Source organism: Natrix helvetica (assembly GCF_964273705.1).
Source record: "Natrix helvetica genome assembly, chromosome: 1".
In the NCBI taxonomy this organism is placed as follows: Eukaryota; Metazoa; Chordata; class Lepidosauria; order Squamata; family Natricidae; genus Natrix; species Natrix helvetica.
The window spans coordinates 47,832,479-47,853,841 of record NC_138548.1 but is presented as its reverse complement, the minus strand read 5'-3'; the positions used below and the strand labels follow the sequence as shown (position 1 = coordinate 47,853,841).

The following is a 21,363-nucleotide window of genomic DNA, read 5'->3' as shown; positions in this document are numbered from 1 at the left end:
CATTCGACTAGGAGTGCAGCCACCACGGCTGCGTGTAACACTCAGGCCCCAATTGGAGATGTTTGTAGAGCTGCGACGTGGGTTTTCCCTTCACCTTTTATTAAGCATTATAGATTGGATGTGTTTGTGTCTGCAGAGGCATCATTTGGGCATAGGGTGCTGCAGGGAGTATCTGCTCCCTCGGGTGCCACGAACCAGTGAGTTCCCGCCCTAGGGACTGCCGCTTTGGTATGTCCCATTCCTGGACCCTCCTGCGCCATCAGCTGGAGAAGGAACGTTGGTCGTACCTGAACGTTCTTCTCAGTGTGGGCAGGACGGTCCAGGTCCCACCCTAGTTGTTGTTTTTTGTTAGGTCCGTGGCCCGGGGGGCTACTAATGCTGCGGGCAGGGCCTGTTCTTTTGTTTCTCTAGTTGGAGCTGCGCCTCATCGGAATTGGATATCAGCAGGGGAAGTTGGAGGCGTGGCTTCAATTCTGACTCAGTCTCTTGGGCAAATAAGGATTGAACAACCCATTCCTGGACCGTCCTGCGCCACGCTGAGAAGAACGTTCAGGTATGACCAACGTTCCATCTCAACAGAGATACGGTCGATACCCATGCTGGTCATATTTTAAAAAGCTTTTAAAATCTAGATATCTCTCCAAAGCTGGGATGATGGGACTTGCATGTTTGACTAGTTTTTACTGGTTGATTCTCTTCCAGATTTGGGTTTTTAAAAAAAACTATATTTTATGAGTTTCTTTTAATACATACTACCTTAAGTGGTTGTCTTATGCTTTTCTAAATAAATAACCAAGAGAGAATATTTAATATCCAATATTTTACTTGCATATAGTACTGTATATAGACCCTGTTACACCCCACAAATAATAGAAGTACATATTAAGAAAAACTATCAAGCAAAAAAGAAGCTTTATATTCTCCCAAGAATTCAGTGTTTCCTTAGTGGTATTTTAAATGTGAACATAATATACACAATTTTCAGTCTTGGAAACCATTCTATCTTCATTATTTCAGAATTAACCTACAGTATGATGTAGAACATTTCTTCATTTCAAATTAAGGTGGTTAAGTTGGTTTTTTGAGGTCTTGCTTAGTTTAAAGAAAATAATTACTGAGTAATAGATTATCTGCTTTTAATTGTGGCAGATTGCTTATACATTAATTATTTGATTATAGTTGCTATTTAGACAACCTATCTAAAAGACACACATTGGCAGCGTGTTACTGAACAGCACCATATTACTGTGTTTGTTTTTTTAATTTTGGTTGAATGCAATATTCTTTTTTTTAGAGCTTGAATACAGGGTATTTCCAAGTAAAGGAAAACATGTTTGCTAAAACATCAGTATTGTCATTTCCTGTTCCTTATGATCTGCCCCCTGAAAAGTATGAAAACAAAGGTAAGGCATTCTCCTATATAATTATTTTTTCTGCATATAAGTAAAATTAATCCACTTGAATGAATGAATGAATGAATGAAAACCATTTAAAATAATAAAGAACATGCAGTTGTAGATTACTGGGAAAAGTGGATTTAGAAAGGCCAAAACAGACAAGTAGGTAGAATTTTGTGAAGAAATTCCTGAACCACATTTCTTAACTTGATATCCTATATGACAGCTGCTTAAATTACAATTGTTAGAAGATTCTGTTTTCAAATCCAGTGTCAGAGTTCCAAATAACATCCAAAATCAGAGTCCAAGGCAAAGTATTGCTCACAGTTCCAATTTATTAAGAGAGTCATGTTGGCACATCTGGGAAAACCCGAATCTGAAAGCTTCCCGGTTTTCCCCACCCAGTTGAAAGTTCAAGATCCTGCCCCCACACCTACAAGCCCATCACATGGTCCAGTCTTCGATTGCCATGCTGGCAGTTCCACCCATCCAGTTCCGGTCAGGTGTAGAGACAAAGGATGATCTTGGATTCTAGAAAGAAATTTTATTTTGACAACATCACATTCTACTCCTTACTATTCCCCCTCCCAATTCCCCACTAATGAAACAGCAGAGTAGAATAGAATATTAGTGTGGCAGGCCAAAGATCCCAAAAGGAACCGGCTGCAGTCCTGACATCCAGCTGAACCCTGAAACTTTTGCACATCATTACCTCTTTTTCAGTGTCTTGTTACAAGCTTTTTGGAATAAGCGTCAGATACAGCTAAAATAAATACAGAATGCTGCTTCAAGTGATAGGATTATCAGTTGTTACGATTCATTTGTGTAATGATGCTGCAATTGAACATATCACATTTCACTTGCACTTGTACTATAATTCTCTTGCAAATCAACAATCAGCATTCTATTACTGCATTCAGTACACAAATATGCTCCTGTTATTGAACTGCAGCTCCTCCTTGGTCTAACAAACAATAGGCTTATTTTTTAGTTCCTTTCAAATTAAATGGGATTTTAAAATATCATTGTGTGCAATAGAATTGCTTTAAAAGCTAATAAATGGAAATGGAAGATCCTTTAGGATCTCTGGAACATTATTTTCAAAGGTTTTAATACAGGCATTCCTCTTATTATTCATCAAATTTCTGTTTTCTAAATAAACAAAGTCTCACACAGCGGTCAAAGGGTTATATTAATTTATCCTATGGCAGACATATTATCATTCTTTATAGATATATAACTATATACAATTTAGAGCCCCTCCAATCTCAACAGTTCTGATGGCTTACAGTTTAAAAATGAGAAAAGTGCAAAAATACAAGAAAAAAAAAATCATAAACATGCAAATGAACAAACCATCCAACAGATGCTCAAAACATCCTGCCCAAGAGGTGGGACAATGGTCATATATTTAATAGCTTTATGAAAATTATCACGGTAGGAGCCATTTGGATCTCTGGAAGAATATTGGTCCAAAGGGCAGGGGTTGCAGCTGAAAAGTCATACTTCCTGACTCTTACTGCTTAACCAATAAGATCCAAAATGTGCCCACTCTACCAGATCTCAGCAGATAGACACAACCAAAGAGAGGAAGTTCAAATAATCAGGATCGATGTCCTGAAGGTCTTCATAGGCGATGACCAGCATTTCAGATTCCACCTAGAAGCCAAACACTAACCACTGCTGCTCACAAAATAATGGAGTCACATAAATCTAATGAAGCATGCCCATCATTGCCTGCAACTCTGCATTTTGAACCAGTATAGACTCCCAGTCACCTTCAAGAATAGGCCTGTGTTGAGCACATTTGTTAATCTGTTTGTGATGTGACTAAAGGGCCTCCCAGTCCAGAAAAGGATGCAATTGTAATGCTAGATGTACCTATGCAAAGGCCCTCTTGGTCACAGCTGTCACCTGCTGCCTGTTATTTGAGTATGAGTTGTGAGCCCAGATGATCCTCAGATTGCATGCCACCTTTGAAGTGCAACTCTGTTTAAAACCAAATATAACCCAAGAACCTTTGATTCTGTAATTGCTTTTAGGATTATTGTATATAACGTTGCTCACTACTTAAAGATGGTTTTAAAGAATTGATTTTGTATTACGAAGCAGTAAATTTAAAAGCTAAATTTCAAAAAAAACTTATTCATAAACATTTCCATAGTTTCAAAGTGACAATATTGGATTATTTACGATTAACTGATTGGTTAGAAAATGGCTAGGTTTTAAATAGCTTTAATATAAAAAACTTTAGGAAGGGGGAATCTAATTTAATTTCAGTTCATCTTCATCTGTGCTATAAATCTGTCCTTTTCATTTGCTTTGCAGACCGCCCATGGATTTGGAATATTCCTTACACCAAAGCTCCTGATACACACGGCAATATGTGGGTTCCGAAATGAACGTTTAAAGTAATTCGGAATCTTTATTCGGAATCATTTGAATACCTGTCGGATTTTATGCTTTATATCTGTACATTTTATTATATATCTGTACACTTGGAAAAAATTGTTTGAATAAAATAAAAGACTTTGGGTTATTATTACTAACAGCATTTTTGAAAAAAATAATTGCTTTGAAGATTAGCAGCACTAAATCTCATGATAAATCATACTTTTGAAATTACATGTATGTAGACGGTCCTTGTTTAGTGACCTGTTCTGACCCCCCTCTCCATGCCTGTGAACAAGCCAAAACAGGCTTGGCTGTTTGCCACTGTTTAATTGCAAGATAACAAACCTTTTGGCCAAAGGCCCAGATAATTCAAAATACAACAAAACAAACCAGATATTCAAACACGGCTCTATCGACTTTCTTCACTGCTAATTTCAAACGGTTGTTTCCTGCAAATGTTCCCTTCCAACGCCTCACCTATAAGGTCTCTTGGGAGGGGCCAATCTATAACCACCTGTGCTAATTATCATCTGTGAGCCTGCCTACAAAGCTGCTGCTTTAGTTTCTCAGCCCTCCTTACTCTAGCATCAGGGACTGACTGCCTTTGATCCTCCCCACTGCTCCATGCCTTAGGCGCCTCCTGGTGGCCAACCAGCTCCTCTGGTCCCTGCTCTGAATCTGCAACCTGCACAGGGTCTTCCACATCATCCAGGGCAGACTGAAATAATCCCTCGCTATCTGAGTCCAGCAGCAGCTCAAACAGATCCTGCTGGGTTACAACACTAACCATAATTGGGATTAGCAACTCAGTCATCAAGCAAAGTGGTCACTAAATGAAATAGGTAATATTATGATCTTACTTCATCTTTCCTTTGCTTCACAGAGTCACAAATATAGGGATTGATCGTAAAGTTCTCTTTCATTACTAACAATATTTTTCATCACTGTCATAACTGGTCACTAAATGAGGCAATTGCTAAACAAGGAGTATCTGTAAATTAGAAAATTTTGAAATGGCCATGTCAGATAATTGTCTTTTTTAGCCAGAATAACTTTAATCTCTTTGGAGAGTTTTGTGAAATTCTGAACGTGATAAAAGAGAAAGTTTACAAAAAAATTGAAATAAACTACCTAGCTGTTAGCAATAAAAATGAACATTTAGTATATTTTAATATTAATGTATGTGTGAATTACTTAGGGAGGCAAGCCAATAATAGAGCAAGAAACATTCAAATCTGGGATTATTCATGAGTACATTACATAATTGAGTCAAGATATTCAGCTATACTTTGAGGAAAAAAAGCAGTACTTTCTTATGGCAGTACAGTATGTTGCTTTTATATCATTGAACATTATGGTAAATATTAATCAAATTTTGGAGATTCAGTAAATCTTCAGGTACTAATGTGGCATTTTTAAAAAAAAATGTTTCCATAACAACTTAGAATTCATAAAAATCTGGAATATGGAGACCTTCGAGTTTAGTGTGTTTACACTAAGGTAGAATAAGAGTTTATGAAGCTTGCAAATGCCATGATGTACTTGGAGAAAAAAAGAACTATAAAATACTCCCATTACTGTGTTTCCCCCAAAATAAGACAGGGTTCTTATTTTGACCCCCCCGAAATAAGCACTTGGCCTTATTTTCGGAGAAGTCTTACTATTTTTAAGGTGCAAGAGGCAGTGAGAGTGGTCACCTCATGGCTGCTGCTATGTTGCAATATTTTCGGGGAGGGCTTATTTTCAGGGGAGGGCTTATTTTAGTGCATGCGCTCAAAAGCCTGATTGGGCTTATCCAGACAGCAGAGGTGGGTTACTACCGGTTCGCACCAGTTCAGGAGCCTCACCCCTGAATCAGTTCCCCAGTCGCTGCAGCATGTTTTTTTTTTGGCATTTTTGTTGTTCTGTGCATGTGCAGACCTATTTACAGGCAACTGCGCATGCACGTGGAGCAAATCGTGCGCGCACCTAACCGGCAATAATGCCAGCAGAAACCCACCACTGCCAGGAGGTCTTATTTTTGGGGAAATGGTATATTTCAATAACTAATGTTTGGGAAAACACAATATAGGAAAACCATTTAAGTAGCAAATAACAGACTGAAAATGAGTTATAATATTATAAATGTATTTTATATGTGTATATTACTTTCCTTTTTGTTTGCTTTCCCTGTTTTTCTATGTAATAACTGATGTTTGAGCTGTTTGATACTGGGAAAAGTTGATCATTAAATGTACAAATCATTGTGATACATAAAAATAGGTAGGACTTCAGTCATGTGGTGACAACACCTTGATTTTTACTGCAAATACTCACTGCATAGATCTTCCAATCAAAACCCAAGATTTATTGAATATTTTGCTAATTATATTAATGCAGAAATTATTATTCTCATTACTATGTTCACAATTGTTAAAGCATTTTTATTTTAAGAATTTATATCCAAATGGGAAATAAAAATATCATTTACAATAGTGTCCAGTACTGCCCAGCAATAGAAAATTAAGCATTTTCTCAGCTATTTTCCTTGAATTTTATTCAGGTAGTGATTTATTTAAATAAATTATAACTTGGTCAGTTCTAACAAATCCCTCCTAACCTGTCTCTTTATGTACCTAAGGCGTTTCAATGGAGGCTTCCATGTATACAAAGGAAGACAGCTCTCATCTTTTTATTTCCAGTTTCCTTCAGATAAAAAAAGCAGAGCAGCTGCCTTCTTGTTTCTTCTTCCACTCATCAAGGTCGTCCCCAGCCTCATTCAGCAATTTCCTTCCAGGGTTACAGTAGTTCTGGTAGCCTTTTGAAGACTGGTTGACTTACTCTGGTTGTTCCCACTATATAATTCTACCTCACCAATTTCCTTTGGGCCCTGAATGTTTCAGAATCAAGCCCAGCAAGCCTTTGACAGAGAGGATTGACTCCAATAGTAGATAAATGGTCCCTGATGTGAGTCTTCAAGATATACCAGATTAGGAAACCAAAACACACATGCTCATACCAGTACTACTTTTTATTATAAGGTATAGTCACAGAACCTTGCAATGAATGCACTTTCCCCTCTCCCTTTGTCTTCATGAGAGGTTCTTGTCTGAGATCCTTACTCAGGGTACAGTTCTGGCCTGGACACATATTTCTTTTATCTGATTTTCCTTGGTTGCAGCTCTTCCTCCTGTTTCTCAAATTATTATTTCTATCCATTACACCTCGCAACATGGGATTTAGAATATGTGTGCATAAAGTATGCTTCATATTATCAATTTCTTTTTGATGACTGAAGAACAGAGATGAAAGCAATCTCACTTCCATTCCTTTGCCATGGAACTGGAACACATTAGATTAAAAAGGGAGGAGTGCGACCCACTCAAGCATCTGAATAGCAACTTTGGGTCCTCTCATTTCTAACTTTGGGTTATGGTGATTCTTTTCTTTTGCTCAACTCTGGGCATCATAAGAGAAATAATTTACAAAGCATCCAACTCTTTGACCACCATCTTTTTTTGCCAAAGAGAAAGCAGATGAAAACTTGTCACCTCATCATGTCCTCTTCCTCTGGGGAATGATCAGGATTATTTTCAAATAGTCACTCATGGCTATTACTGAAGCAAAAAGAATGGGAGGAGGGGACTGTGACAATTGGTCCTTCTGCCTTCTTCATTGCTACCTCTGTCCTTGATGCAGATACTCTGATGTCTCTTATGACTATTTAAAGTGGAAATTTAAATGAAGTAAAAGACTGAGAGCCTGAAATGTCTGATGTCTTAGATTGCTGTGATTAAGGATCCAGACCCTGTTTTCACCAACTCAATTCCTAAAGAGACAATACAGGTGAGCAGGTAATAAGATAGTGCCCCTTTAGAGATCAAACATTTATGTTACGTGGTACATTAGCAGAATTAGACTGGGAATTCCTAGCAACTGTTGAGAAAACTCAAGTTCAATATAAGAATAGTGTGTAGGATATTGCACAGAATGAGAAATCACTTTCTTGCAGATCAATCTCTTCTAAATTCAGTAAAACTGGAAAATTCAAGACTAAAACGAGACATTAGGTACATGGCACACTGTCTTTTGACTTTGGTTCCTTGCAAAGATAAAGGGTTAAGATAAAGCATGCCTAGCACTTCTGCAGAGATACAGGTAGTCCTCAACTTACAGCAGTTCATTTAGGGACCATTCAGTTACAACAGCACTGAGACTTAAGACCTTCACACTTATGCCTCTCCATGGTCACATGATCAAAATTCAGATGCTTGGCAACTAGTTCATATTTATGACAGCCGCAGTGTCCTGGGGTCATGTGTGATCTGCTTTTGTGACCTCCTGACAAGCAAAATCAATGGGAAATCCATTCACTTAACAATTAGATTACTAACAACAAATGCAATGATTCACTGAACAATTCTGGCAAGGAAAGTCGTACAATGGGGCAAACTCACTTAACAAATGATTCACTTAGCAACATAAATTTTGGGCTCCATTGTGGTAGTAACTCTACCTGTACTCTTCACAAAACAGGACTGTTGGCTTCTGAACAGTAACTATTATCTATTACACGGGGGTATACTGGACCTTGGGAATTCATTTCATGTGCTTGTAGCACATGAATTCCTAAATCCCTAAATTCCTTAGGGCAGCCCCACTTCCAGATTCTGTCGCCCAGTTTCCCCCGAAACCACAGCCCGATCAACCACAACATTTCCAGTAAAATTCGAATCCGCACTTTCGAAGCTCTTCACCAGCCAAGCGCCACAGCTCGGCTCGCCGCAAGTCTCTCAAAGCGTTCCCTTGAAGCAGCTTGTCGAGGCGGAGGCGTGGGCACAAACACGCACACTACGCAGGAAGCAAAAGACCCCGCGCTCTGACTCTCTTCGATAGGTTTGGGAAGAAATCGGGAGCATTTTAACGCTCTTCCCAGTCTTGATCTTCCCGTGCGGTTGTCCGAAGAAACAGAGAGGGGGGGGGGGGGGACGGCCCCTTGCGGACCGCATTGATTTCCTGGCCAACAGGAGTCACGCCGCACGTGGGAAAGGGCGCGTTTTGGGTGTTTTTAACGACCTGGCATTTGGGAAGGCTGGGGCCCTGACCCCGCGCCCGCCCGTTGTGAGACCTGACTGAAGGACTTGATTCAAACCCAGCCTCCGCCGGTGCTTCCGAGGAGCCCGAGTTTCGTCAACAGGTGGACGGCTCGGAGATCCAGCGAAGGAAGCTGCGATTCGGCGCGATTCTAAGGGACGCGCTGTGGGGACGGGCTGCCTCCTATGCTCTGTGGGGCTTGGCCACAGCGGGTGCGGCATTGTGGTCCGCGCTTTGCCCTCTGGCCCCTTCTTGAGCCTGGGAAGTCCTTTGAAGGGCGCCTGGGGCTTGGATCCGCCCCCTTCGAGGGCCGCGGAACCCTCCCCGCCGCCACGGACTCCGCGGCCGTCTGCCTCGAGGGGCGCGCGAGGAGAATGAGCCGTTGAGGGGGTCTGGGAATAGGGAGGAACTCCGGGGGCGCCCGGCGGGCAGTGAGGGATGGCTCGTCGCGGACTCTGCTCCTGTTCTTTGCCCAGCTTTGGCATCCTCACCGAAGACACCGCCCGGTTCCTGCTCCTGGCCGTTCTGACTGTTCTGTACATGGCTTGCGGAGCTGTCATCTTCTCCGCTCTAGAGCGGCCCTCCGAGCTGGAAACCTTTCAGAAGTGGCAGTTAAAGATTGAAAACTTCTCGCAGAAGCACAACCTGGCTTTGGCGGACCTGAAGGGTTTTCTGTTTGAATACGAGGCTGCCTACCGGATTGGTGTCCGGGTCAACGTGACGCGGCCCCAGTGGGACTTAATAGGGGCCTTTTATTTTGCAGGCACCGTGGTTTCTACTGTAGGTAAGTGAGGAGACCGTCCAAACACTTCTTCACTTTCTTTGCCTTACACTGTTTGGCTCTTGTACTTTTCCAGCTCAGAAAATAACTACCATTCACAAGAGAAGGACAATACATGAATATGTTTTCCCTGATCAACATCAGGGCTGGAAGGTAAAGTTTGGGTGGCTGGTATATTCGTATATGTCAGCGATGGCGAACCTTTTTTGGCTCGCGTGCCACAAGTGGGGGGAGTGCAGGGGTGTCGTGTGCGGGCGTGCCACACCCATAATGCAATGCAACACACCCCCCAGTGGGCATGCGCGCACAATGCACGACCCCCCCATTTTTACATGCTTTTTTCGCCCTCCCCAGGCTCCAGAGACTTTATAGGAGCATGGGGAGGGCGAAAAGAGCCTCCCCTGCCCCCCCCCGACGCCCTCCGAAGGCTTCAGGGACCGTCCGGAGGCTTCCCTGAAGCCTTCGGAGCGCTTAAAACGATCCTCTGAGCAAACTGGAAGTCACTTCCGGTTTGTTCGGAGGATCCTTTTGAGCACGCCTTCGGAGCACTCAAAACGACCTTCTGAGCAAACCGGAAGTCACTTCCGGTTTGCTCGGAGGGTCGTTTTAAGCATTCCGAAGGCTTCAGGGAAGCCTCCGGACGGTCCCTGAAGCCTCCGGAGGGCCTCTGGGGGGGCGGGGGGCTCTTTTTGCCCTCCCCAGGCTCCTATAAAGCCTCTGGAGCTGGGGGGGGGGCGAAAAATGGCTTTTAAAAAGGGTGAACTCAGCTGGCATGCGTGTGCATGCATGCTGGCCAGCTGACAGGGCAGCGCCTCGTGTGCCGTGACAAATGGCTCCGCGTGCTACCTGTGGCACGTGTGCCATAGGTTCGCCATCACTGGTATATGTAGTTTGTGAAATGGCTTTAGTCACTATCTGTGACTAAAATTCGCTTTTCCAAGTCACAGGTATTTAGAAACATGACAGATTCTTTCAATAGGGCACATTTGTGGGAACTTCACTGCGGAAAGCCAAATTTATTCCACACAGTACTGAGAGCAATAAGCAAGTTACCCTTCCTTCATGCTTTTCCCACTAGTTTGTTGTATTTTCATTTTATAACATGTCTTTAAGAATCTCGATGTTATGGCTCTTGTTCCTGTTAACACATATTGAAAGTCAGATTTCTTGAAAGTTCATACTGGCTTTTGCCCATTTTAATCTTGCATGTTTTTTAATATCTCAGTTTCTCTTCCTTCTAAATGGCAACACAGTTAGCAATGTTCTTTCTTACATAGACATGAGTTAAATACCCAAAGGTATCACTTTTATCAAAGAATTATCTCAGCAAGTGCTCATTTTCTCCCACACAATCATTTAGAAACATTTTTTAATGACAAATTATATCACAAAAAGAACAAGCAGTGATGTAATCTGTACTGATGAGTCTTTATACTAACTGCATTTAGCAGGTGTAATTGGCTTTTAAGACGACCCAATTGTACAGTTTTCTTTTGACAGTGATTGAGTGAATTAATATGTAGTAGGTTTTTTTGTTGTTTTTGCTGCTTCAAGGCACCAAATTAAATCATGGTGACTGCCTAGACGAATTCCTACAATTTTATTAGTAAGGTTTTACAAAGTTTTACTCATTACTTTCTTTGTAGGGCTAAGAGCTCCAGGTAATCCACTTGAGTGTGTACTTAAGACAGAACTAAAACTGACAGGTCTCCCCATTTGTAGCATGGTGCTTTAACAACTGACTCTGTAGTATGTTGTGTAAATTTCATGTTATATCTCAAATTATTTACAGTGGGACATGCTGAAGGAATGCTGCTAAACTATTGGGTTGCTTTTAACTACAAAAACAACAATGTATGCTTTTGCAGGACATAGATATAGCGTGTGGATATAAAAATATAACATCCCTCTATTGACCAGAATATAAACTCCATTTTGTAATTAAATTAGACACACTTACAAAAATAATTGCCCAGAGCTTATAATTAATAGATGACGGTATATATACATTGTGCCTGTTTGTGACAGCAGTCAGCTGTGATTTTTTTTCAATATATTCCAACTGGTTTTTACCCCCATCAACAGTTAGAGCCTCTTCAGTATTAATTGGTTAGATTGGGTTTCTCTCTTTCTACTTTTTCTTTTTGGAAAAACTTTGGAATTTTTATATCTCTGTGAAATTTTTGTATTTTAGTTACAAAGAATAAATGATCATTAATTACACAAACAATCTATGCTTAATTTGAACTTTGATGTTAGAGATGGAGTTGTCACTTCATTGCCGTAATTGGAAGCTTTCAGTATGGGTCTGTAGGTCCCTTCCAGACTCACCTGTGGCCTTCCTAAAAGCATTGAACTGGTTACTGGGGAAATAGAACTGGCTGTTCATTCCACTTTCCATTTCCATTTTTCCTTTTCCACCCATGTCATCCAAACCTTCACAGTGTAGATATACCATTCCAGAGCATAAGAAACCTATTGAGGAGAAAAGAGCTAGCTAAAGTGATGTTTTCCCAGGTTGGCATTTCCCATGGATCTCAGGGACTCCCTATTCTTCTTAGATATACTTTTGTGTGCAGACATTAGGATCTCATGCAGATGTTTCCATGTTACAAATTAAATTGTGCCCATGGTTTATTTGAAATTTCCAGTAAAAGCCTTTAGGAGGCACACATGGTAATATACCAATACTTAGTTCTTACAATGGATGTATTCCAGCACTTGCATTAATAAACAAGGGGAATAGCAAACTTACTTTGTATACAGTTGCTCCACTTCCATTTGTTTTCTCTATCGTTTATTCACCCTCCCTCCTTTTTATTTGATTCTGTCTAATACATAGATAGCACAAAACCAGAATAAATGTGAAGTTGAAACAGTTCTAGGACAACTTCCTAAGGCTCCACATATACTTTTGAAGTTTGATTCAGTACCTACAGTGATAATACAATACAATACAATACAATAGTAGAGTTGGAAGGGACCTTGGAGGTCTTCTAGTCCAACCCCCTGCCTAGGCAGGAAACCCTATACCGTTTCAGACAACCCTATACCGTTTCAGACAAATAGCTATCCAACATCTTCTTAAAGACTTCCAGTGATCAACTGGATCAATATACTATATTCATTCAAAATAGTAAAAACAGGAATAATTACAGTATTTTGAACTTCCCTATTTACTGTCTTGTGTTGTGCCATAAATTTCAGTGGGGGAAAATGGAGGAAACAAATGTGTTGGTTCTTAATAGGCTCTGTTGAAAATCTTAGTAGTTAAAAGAAATGCTATTTGATGCAAATATAATTGGCCAAGATGGATCCTGGCTTACTCAGACAGTTTTTCCCAAGTCAACATGCTGACTAGGACTGTTACTTTTAACTCATCTTTTAACATGGTTAATTTTAAAAACTAAAATTTGAAGGCAAAATCTAAAGCATACTTCTTAAATTTGTAATCTTCACCCTTGAGAATTCCAAGCAATAAACCACTGCTAAAAGTTATTGGTTTTGAAGTCCATAATATAAGGAATACCTAGATCAGAAAAGGACTTGTATGAGATCTTCTTTCTTTCTTTCGTGGAGCTACATATGAAGATTACATTCTTGGAAAAGAAATCACCAAGGTAATTTATTTAAGATAAGAAGTCACATAATTTTTCTTAATAAATAAATAAAACTAAAAATATCTTGCCTGTCACAAAGACCTATTACTCTTTCATAATATGTCTTATCCTACGAAAAAAAGTTGTTATATAAATCTCTTGAATAAATATGGAAGAAAAGAAAGCCATAATTTGTTATTTCAAGAAAATATTCTATTCTTCAGGTTGTAGTGAATACAGGTACAGTAGTGCTCATTTAACAACTGCTGTGTTTAGTAACCATTTGCAATTACAATTTGAAGGTTAGGGATCATGTCTGTACCTCCTTTGTCACAAGAAATACTAAAATCCTAATTTTGCATGTTCTCATCATCTAAATGTAATATCTATAATAACCACTATATGATACCGCTCATATATATGAATAAAAAATATAATGTTAAATTTCATAATTACTACAAATTATGAAATTATTACTACTCTGTGGAGGGCTCATATGACTAATCTTATTAATCATAAACCCTTTTTGACAAGATATATACTTTGAGGGCCATCCAATATTAGTACCCAGAGTACATCAGCTACTCTGTTGTCATGGTAGATGAATTCTGAATATCTGTTAAAAATTCTCTATTCACAGTAACTCTTTGGTATACTGTGAGGTAGTTATATAGATTCAAGATTACATCATATTGTATATAAAGGTTACATTACAAAACCATGTATAAATTGGGCATAACATTCTTAAAGTCACATTGAGTCCACAGTTTTACTCACTGACTACCACATAGCGGTATCTGAGAAATATTGCTTGCTTTTGTAGAGTGCGGGGTTGATGTTAAAGGAACTTAGCATTGTTGCTTTGCAGAACTATAGCATGGAACGAGTATCTCAAGAAAAGCATTTCAAAGTTATGTGTCTATTGTTTCTAAATTAGTTTTAGTGACTCCTACCATCATGTTTTTCAAAAGGGGGAGTGTAAAAAGAAATTATTTGCCTTATGAATTTTAGTGGTGCAGTGTGCAGATTGGGACACATCTAAAAAGGTTTGGGGAAACATGCCTTTTGGACTTCAGGCTATCCATCCCTTCTTTATGCATTGTAAAATATAATGCTGATAGTTGTTTGTCTTGTTTTGTGTGAGTCTTTACTGTGTCACCCAAACTGTTTTCATGCTTTGTGTTTGTGTATATAAAGCGAAATGATTTTTGTGTCTACTGTATCTAAGTAAAAGGCAGCTGACATGAGAAGAAAGAATAGGAAAAGGGATGGATCAGATAACACTATTGTAGGAAGTTTATATGTCTACATCAAATAAAAGCAATCTGGAGGGTCTATTTTCATACCCTTCTCCACAAAATATTTACAGAGACTGCAATGGCTCACTTGCAATACTACCTAAGCCCAGCTCAGTTCAAGCTGTAATTGAATGGATGGTTGATAGCACTTTACTTTTCCAAAGCAGATATAGTTGTTATGAAATGGTTGCCCATCCTAATCACCTAGTAATGGGAATCTTATTTACTTTAGTGAATCTCCTATTTCATCATAGCATGTAGCCAGGGTGCTTTTTTTTCTTTTCCTTTCAAATGACGTCTTATCCCCATATGCAGATCTCCAAGATGAATTTGGAGGGTTCAATGATTAAAGAATGTAGACAAGCAGCAACTCTAGCAAAAACTTTAATGAAAACTCAGAGGGATTCTAGCAACAATCAAAGATCTTCATACAGGGTTCAGCTTGGTTCTGAGTGTTGTAATCCTGGAAGAGTTTGATTGTCAGATTGTCATTTTCGGTGGCATCCTCCTCCAGTTATTGAAAAGAAGCCCAAATATTGCATTGGCACTATTTACTGGCTCCCTCTCTGTGGGACATCATCCCCATAGAAATAAGATTGGCCTCCACCTTTATACTCTTCAAAAGTCCCCGAAAATAATTTTGCCAGTGAGCATGTGGAGCCCAAATTGATATGGAGCCTATCAAGTGATTTGAATAAATATTGTTGTCAGGGAAGTGAGGTTGAATTGGATTTTGTATTAGGGTTTTTTTTCTTAAAGTTTTCACATAGATAAAAGTTAAACATGAAAGCATATTAAAAGTTAAAAAAATAAATTAAAGAAAAAGTACAAAAAGTAATACAATTAGAGAAAAAGTAAAAAAAAAAAGCAGAAGTAGCTTCCAGTCTTCTTTCTCTCCTCCCTCATTAAGCTTAAATTACAGATTCCTTCTGTCCTATAGTCAAACTTTTCAAATTAGAATATACAAAAATCACCATTTCACATTTTTCCATTTTAGCAAAAAGTCCATAAAATGTTTCCATAGAATCACCACTCTCAGGACTCATAGTGGGGATAGTAATAATTGCACTAGAAACTATAGTTTTTCTATACATGCTACCAAAAGTGTGGATAGGCCTCCGCCACTCTCCGATACATATTAAAATCATTTATGGTAAGTGGAATTAATGCAGTGTAGTAGATTAGGACTGAGAACATTTCAGTCCATTCTCAGCTTTTGAAGTTATCTGAGTAACTTTGGGCCAGCCAGCCCCCTCTCTTAACCCAATCTATTACACAAAGTTATTGTTGTGGAGTGAAATTAGAGGAGGCAATATTGTATATCATACCTTGAGCTCAGGGGTGGGATTCTACCAGTTCGGGCGAACCTATAGCTCTGAAGTGGGCCTGCCCGCCCGTCCTTCTACTTTACCTACCTTTATCTTCTCAGCTGAGTCGCATGGGAGAGTGGATTGCCACGTCTCAACTGTTTTCCTGCCCAAGCAGCAATCCTGGAAGGTAAGTCTTCTCTAAACTGTGCGCGTGCATGAGAGAAGTGTGCGCAAAGCGCGTGCTCAGCGAACCAGTTGGTAAACCGGTAGGATCCCACCCCTGCTTGAGCTCATGGTAGAAAAATGGGATCAAAAATAAAATAAACAGTGAAAGTAGAGGAAATATGTAGTCCTTTAAAACACATTATCTAATGTGTAATGAACGTGTTAATCTTTAAGTCAATCCAGTGCTCCCTCAGGATTTTAACATGGGCCACGCTTTGAAAGGACAAAGAATGTGGTCCAATTTTTTTTATTGGAGTCCCTCTAATCTATTCTTACTTCCTGACTGTGGAGCTAATGTTAAATGCCATAAATGTTTCCTACACATTTCTTTCTGATTTTCCTCTCCCCAGTCTTCACTTCTGAATGCTATTATCTTTGGACACCCAATCTGACTGGATTGTACTTCAGTTTTATTTGAGCCATGGCAATGCCATCACTCTCTCAAGCTTGCACACAATGGTATATTAATAGTGATCAGAAGCTTATAAGGAATAATAATAATATTGCGAAGCAATATGAAATTTTAGATAAATGCATATTATAACTATTCTAATATTACCACTGAAAGACAACTCTAATAATACACTGAATACATGTGCAATATCTTATTGCTGAGAAATCTTGTTTACATAACTTTTTTCTATTTCTCCAGGATTTGGCAGAACTACACCAACTACCAGAACAGGCAAACTTTTTCTGATACTTTATGGCCTTATTGGCTGTGCAGCGGCCATCTTGTTCTTCAACTTATTCCTGGAGCGTCTGATCACAGTCATAGCATATGTTTTGAAGAGTTACCATCAGAGGAAGTTAAAACGAAAACTTCGTAGAGATGTCCAACAGGCTGATATTGATGAAGCAGAAAACTTAGCTAGATGGAAGCCCTCTGTGTATCATGTCATGCTTACCTTGTGTTTGGCATCAATCATTGTTTCCTGTAGTGCCTCTGCTATGTTCTCGGCAACAGAAGGATGGAGTTATTCTGATTCCCTTTATTATTGCTTTGTGACCTTCAGTACTATTGGTTTTGGTGACATGGTGAGTGGTTGGAATCCACACTACAAAAATCAACACCTTTATCGGTTTGGCAACAGTGTTGTTATACTCACGGGGATATGTTTTATCTATTCCTTATTTAATGTGATCTCCATTGTCATCAAACAGTTCTTAAACTGGATATTAAGGAACATGGGCAGCACATGTCATAAGTGCCAAAGAAAACTCTTGAAGTTACAGTCAAATGTTGTGATGCCAGGGACTATGTTGAGACAGCGCAACGTATCAATTGAGTCAGATGGTGTCGACAGCGAGACAAGAGGACACAGTCTATCTGGTGAAATGTCCATGAAAGACCTCTTAGCCTCTACCAAAGTATCAATTGCTGTCTTGCAAAACCAATTGGCTGAAATTCCTCTTCAGAGACCACCAGTCTCATCTGCAAAAAATGGACTTGCAGGTGGAGTAGGTGCTTTGGGAATTATGAACAATAGGTTGGCAGAGACAAGAACTGATAAGTAAACATTAACACTGGAACAGGTCAGTAAGTATGGGAAGATAAAGCTCAAATCACAAAGACAGCTAACTGAACAAGATGGTTTTCAGAAAGGCAATCCCTAATTTTGTTGCTGGGATTTAATATGTGTTGGATTTTGCACACAACAGTCTGTTCTTGCTCAGTAGCCCTTGCTGAAGACTGGTATCATTTCATGTAGCCACACTTAAAAGTTTCAGCAATATGTGTCAAAAGCATGTAAAATATGTGTCAAAAGTAAGCAAAACACCCAACAGACTAAATTTGCTTTGTTGGAATTCAGTCTTAGAAACTGCTGTGTTATCAGCTTCAGCACAGAGTACAAGTGTTGGTGTGAAAAAGACGTCTCCTTCAACCTTCTCCATCCCATATCACTGAAATAGCTGCTGCCATTGACTCCTTACCCTATTTGTCATTCTTATTTTGATTAACTGCTAATCTATCCTCATTGTTCTAGCCCAAAGTTCTAGAATAGCAATCAAGAAGGTTGTAGAGCAGACTATAAGTCCCTATGTCAAATGTATTTTTACATTAGAAGGCATGTACAAACCAGTTTTCTCTGTATCAGTCAAGACTACTCAAGGGGTCAACTGACAGTGTGCAATTCATTTCAGCTAAAAAATAATTGTTCAAAAGGCTAAGCAATTATTCTTTTAATTTATGTCACAGGAAAACAGTTCTACATATACATATATACACACACATACATACATACATACATACATTTATATATGTATGTATGGACACACAAACACACACACACACACTAATCTAAACCAGAGATGCTGTACATCAAAAGTACACCACAAAAGAATACAGTAGTTGTGTCAGGAGGTAAAGTCAAGAATCAGATAAATCATAGAATGAGTTCTAATGAATACTCCGAAGCAAACATTTGCTTTTGAATTTATATGTGAAAAGTTCTTCACTGCTTATTCAGAGATTTGTTGCATCTTCATCTTCCAGGATTATTTGTCATTTCTGCACACATCAGAATTCTGCACTGTGTAATGTGTTTGCAAGAGTTAATCATTCGATTGATATGGCATGGCACGTTAGCGCATAAAACCTTTGTATTGCCCATATTATCAGGACCAACTGTATATTTCTAATGGCAAAGTTCTTCCACTAGAAATAGTGAAATAAAATTAGGTTAAACCCATTAGAACTATAAACATCTTAGCTTTCAAAATGTATCTTCTAATTTTCAGTTCCAAAGCCTTATCTATTATTATTCATGGGCTGAACTCTTTGAAAATGTTGCAACCCAACAGCAACTGTCTGCAATTAGGCACGTATGATTAGGCACTTTGTCTTATGGATGTTTTGTTGTAAGAAAATGTTTTATGACATTTTGTATTACTTCATAAACTGATAATGTTTATGTCATATTTTTTTTATAAACTTTGCTAAATTTCAATTCCATGAAAATCATGGTCCCCATATTTTTGATGCATTGTGAAATTTGAGGTATCCTAAGTGTATTTGAAAAGTAAATTATAAAGGGTAAGTAAATTCAGTACTGAATTAATTTAAGGAACAACATGTCGAGAACGTATCGTGTGAGTGTCCATGGACATGAAATGCTGGGCAAGTACCATTTTAACATGCAAGTAGTGATATCTATATTCTCCAGCCTTTTTCATACAGTAGTTCTTGATGATAATGACGGAGCTTTGATTAGGAAAGATGAAAATTCCTCATTCTGCTGAATAAAATCACTCAAGTGCTCAATGTGACATGGGCAACTAAATGAGAACTGTTTTAATGATTGATTAAACAAGGAAACCAGAAATCAAATGGATCAATAATGAGTGGACAGCATTTTACATTCAATTAATGAAATAAATAAATTAAATAGAAGAGGAAGAGGTTGTAAAAATGAGTCACATTGTAGCTTCATTTATTCCTGTTCAAAGTTGTTAAAATTGATAATGTTTCTACTTAGGCATAGATAAATATGCTAAAATCCAATATACAAAGAAGTAATAAAAGCCTTTGCTGTCATTTGCACTGAACAATGGCTTCTATGCTCGTCAAGCAAGACAAATTATCTTTAAAATGCACCAACATTTCTATAGAAAAAAAATCAGTAGAAAAGCAAATGAAACCCATTATTTTTGAGCATTGAAGCATAATGATTAAAATGGCACACTTCTGATGTGCCATCATAGCCGGCTATACTAACATGGATGTTAAAATTTAAGAAAGGAGAATAATGAACCCTCTTAACACAGGCTTGGAGATGTTAAAAAGACTTCATCTATCAAATTATTTCACAGCAGTCTATTCATGAAACATAGCTGTGCAGTGGCCTAGAGGGGGTGCTCTTGCCTCACAATCGAGGCTGTGACTTCCATCCTAGCTAGCAGCAAATTCTCTCTCTCTCTCTCTCTCTCTCTCTCTCTCTCTCTCTCTCTCTCTCTCCCTCCCTCCCTCCCTCCCTCCCTCCCTCCCTCCCTCCCTCCCTCTCTCTCTCTCTCTCTCTCTCTCTCTCTCAAAATATCTGCTGCAAACTCTGCATTGGTGACAGAAAGGGCAGCCGGCTAGTAAACACTCAGCTCCATTCAGTTACCCCGACTCCACCCCAATGCAAAGGATTATGGGGTTGTTAAAAGACAAAAAAAATATTCATGAAGCAACAAAAGCATGGGTTCATAATGCAACAAATAGTATCCAATCTTTCTACTTCCAACCACCTGAGTTTTACAGATCCTGTTTCATTTTTTTTGGCATAGTACAGGGGCTTTGTAGTAATTCCAGCTGCTCTCACCGATCTGTTTAGGTATAGCTTTATGTGACAACTTCCTTCATGACCCCAGGATGTGGGATATACAGGGATCCAGCCCCAGCGCTTATTAATGCTAATTATGTACTCTTACGTAGGCCTAAAATAATGAGAGTTATAATAATGACAAAAAAGTAAATTCTGTAGTATCACCTAGTCTTTATAACTTTATAGCTTTAACAAAAAAGCACTCCCTTTTTCATTAGTTGCAAGCCAAAGCAGGAAATATAGTTTAAGCATTTTAAAAAGAAAAATGTGACTACTTTTTAGGTAGTCAAATATTCAAGTCAATCAGCACAAGAAATTGCAAACAGGATCTTCAATATCAGTCTTCCATAAAATGTTGTGTGAAGACAACAGATCCACAATGGGCAGGACCTGAGGCTTACTGTTGTATAACTTCACACACATAATTATTTGCTATTAAAGATAATTGCTAGAAACAATCTAGCTCCCAGAAAATATAGCATAAGATTCAGATGGAGCATTCTATCTTTCTAAACCCTGTTTAGGACCATCTGGTTGAATATTACTTAGATAAGACTTGTTTCTTCCAGATTTTCACCTTTTAATTATATGCTTAAGAACAATTTAATGTTACTCCTTTGCTTTTTCTGAAGACTTTTGGATCCCAATTCCAGCATCCCCTCCCTCAGTTTCATTCCAGATAAATGAACTTCATTCTTCAGATTTAGGCAGTTTTCTTCTCCATTAACCTGAAGTCCTGTTGGCCCTGTTTTCAAACATTGCCTTTCTCTATTTTCACTAGGGACAAACTCACCATGGGCCTTTTCCCAGCCCCCGTATTAGCTTACATCTCATCGTTCTCACATCTAAAGACAAGACTTTTAAATGAGAAGGCAAGTGAGGCTGAAGAAACTACTTTGGGCTTTGTTTTTTAAAAATGTTGTGTCCCTCCCACTTTCCTCTATCCTAACCTTGAGGTTAGGATAACAAACTTGGTGAA

The 21,363-nt window shown here is 38.9% G+C and overlaps 2 protein-coding genes across 2 annotated transcripts in view; both read left to right on the top strand.

Annotated features, from left to right (window-relative positions):
* Positions 1-3,939, top strand: part of TDP1 (tyrosyl-DNA phosphodiesterase 1) — a 32,422-nt gene extending 28,483 nt beyond the window's left edge. The window contains exons 15-16 of the mRNA XM_081936929.1: positions 1,295-1,403; positions 3,726-3,939. Coding sequence (XP_081793055.1) covers positions 1,295-1,403; positions 3,726-3,799 — 183 coding nt within the window. The 3' untranslated portion in view covers positions 3,800-3,939. The remainder of the gene's footprint in view (positions 1-1,294; positions 1,404-3,725) is intronic.
* Positions 3,940-9,174: 5,235 nt separating this feature from the next.
* On the top strand, positions 9,175-19,070 carry KCNK13 (potassium two pore domain channel subfamily K member 13). The gene is made up of 2 exons (XM_081946682.1): positions 9,175-9,648; positions 16,730-19,070. The coding sequence occupies exons 1-2, from the start codon at positions 9,303-9,305 to the stop codon at positions 17,593-17,595; spliced, it is 1,212 nt and encodes a 403-aa protein (XP_081802808.1). The 5' UTR covers positions 9,175-9,302; the 3' UTR covers positions 17,596-19,070.
* The last annotated feature ends 2,293 nt before the right edge of the window (positions 19,071-21,363 follow it).

Bases quoted from the DNA above. Each gene is read 5' to 3' on its own strand.
- KCNK13 (XM_081946682.1), top strand. From the start codon at position 9,303: ATGGCTCGTCGCGGACTCTGCTCCTGTTCTTTGCCCAGCTTTGGCATC. The intron at 9,649-16,729 runs GTAAGTGAGGAG...CTATTTCTCCAG, and splicing joins CACCGTGGTTTCTACTGTAG to GATTTGGCAGAACTACACCA.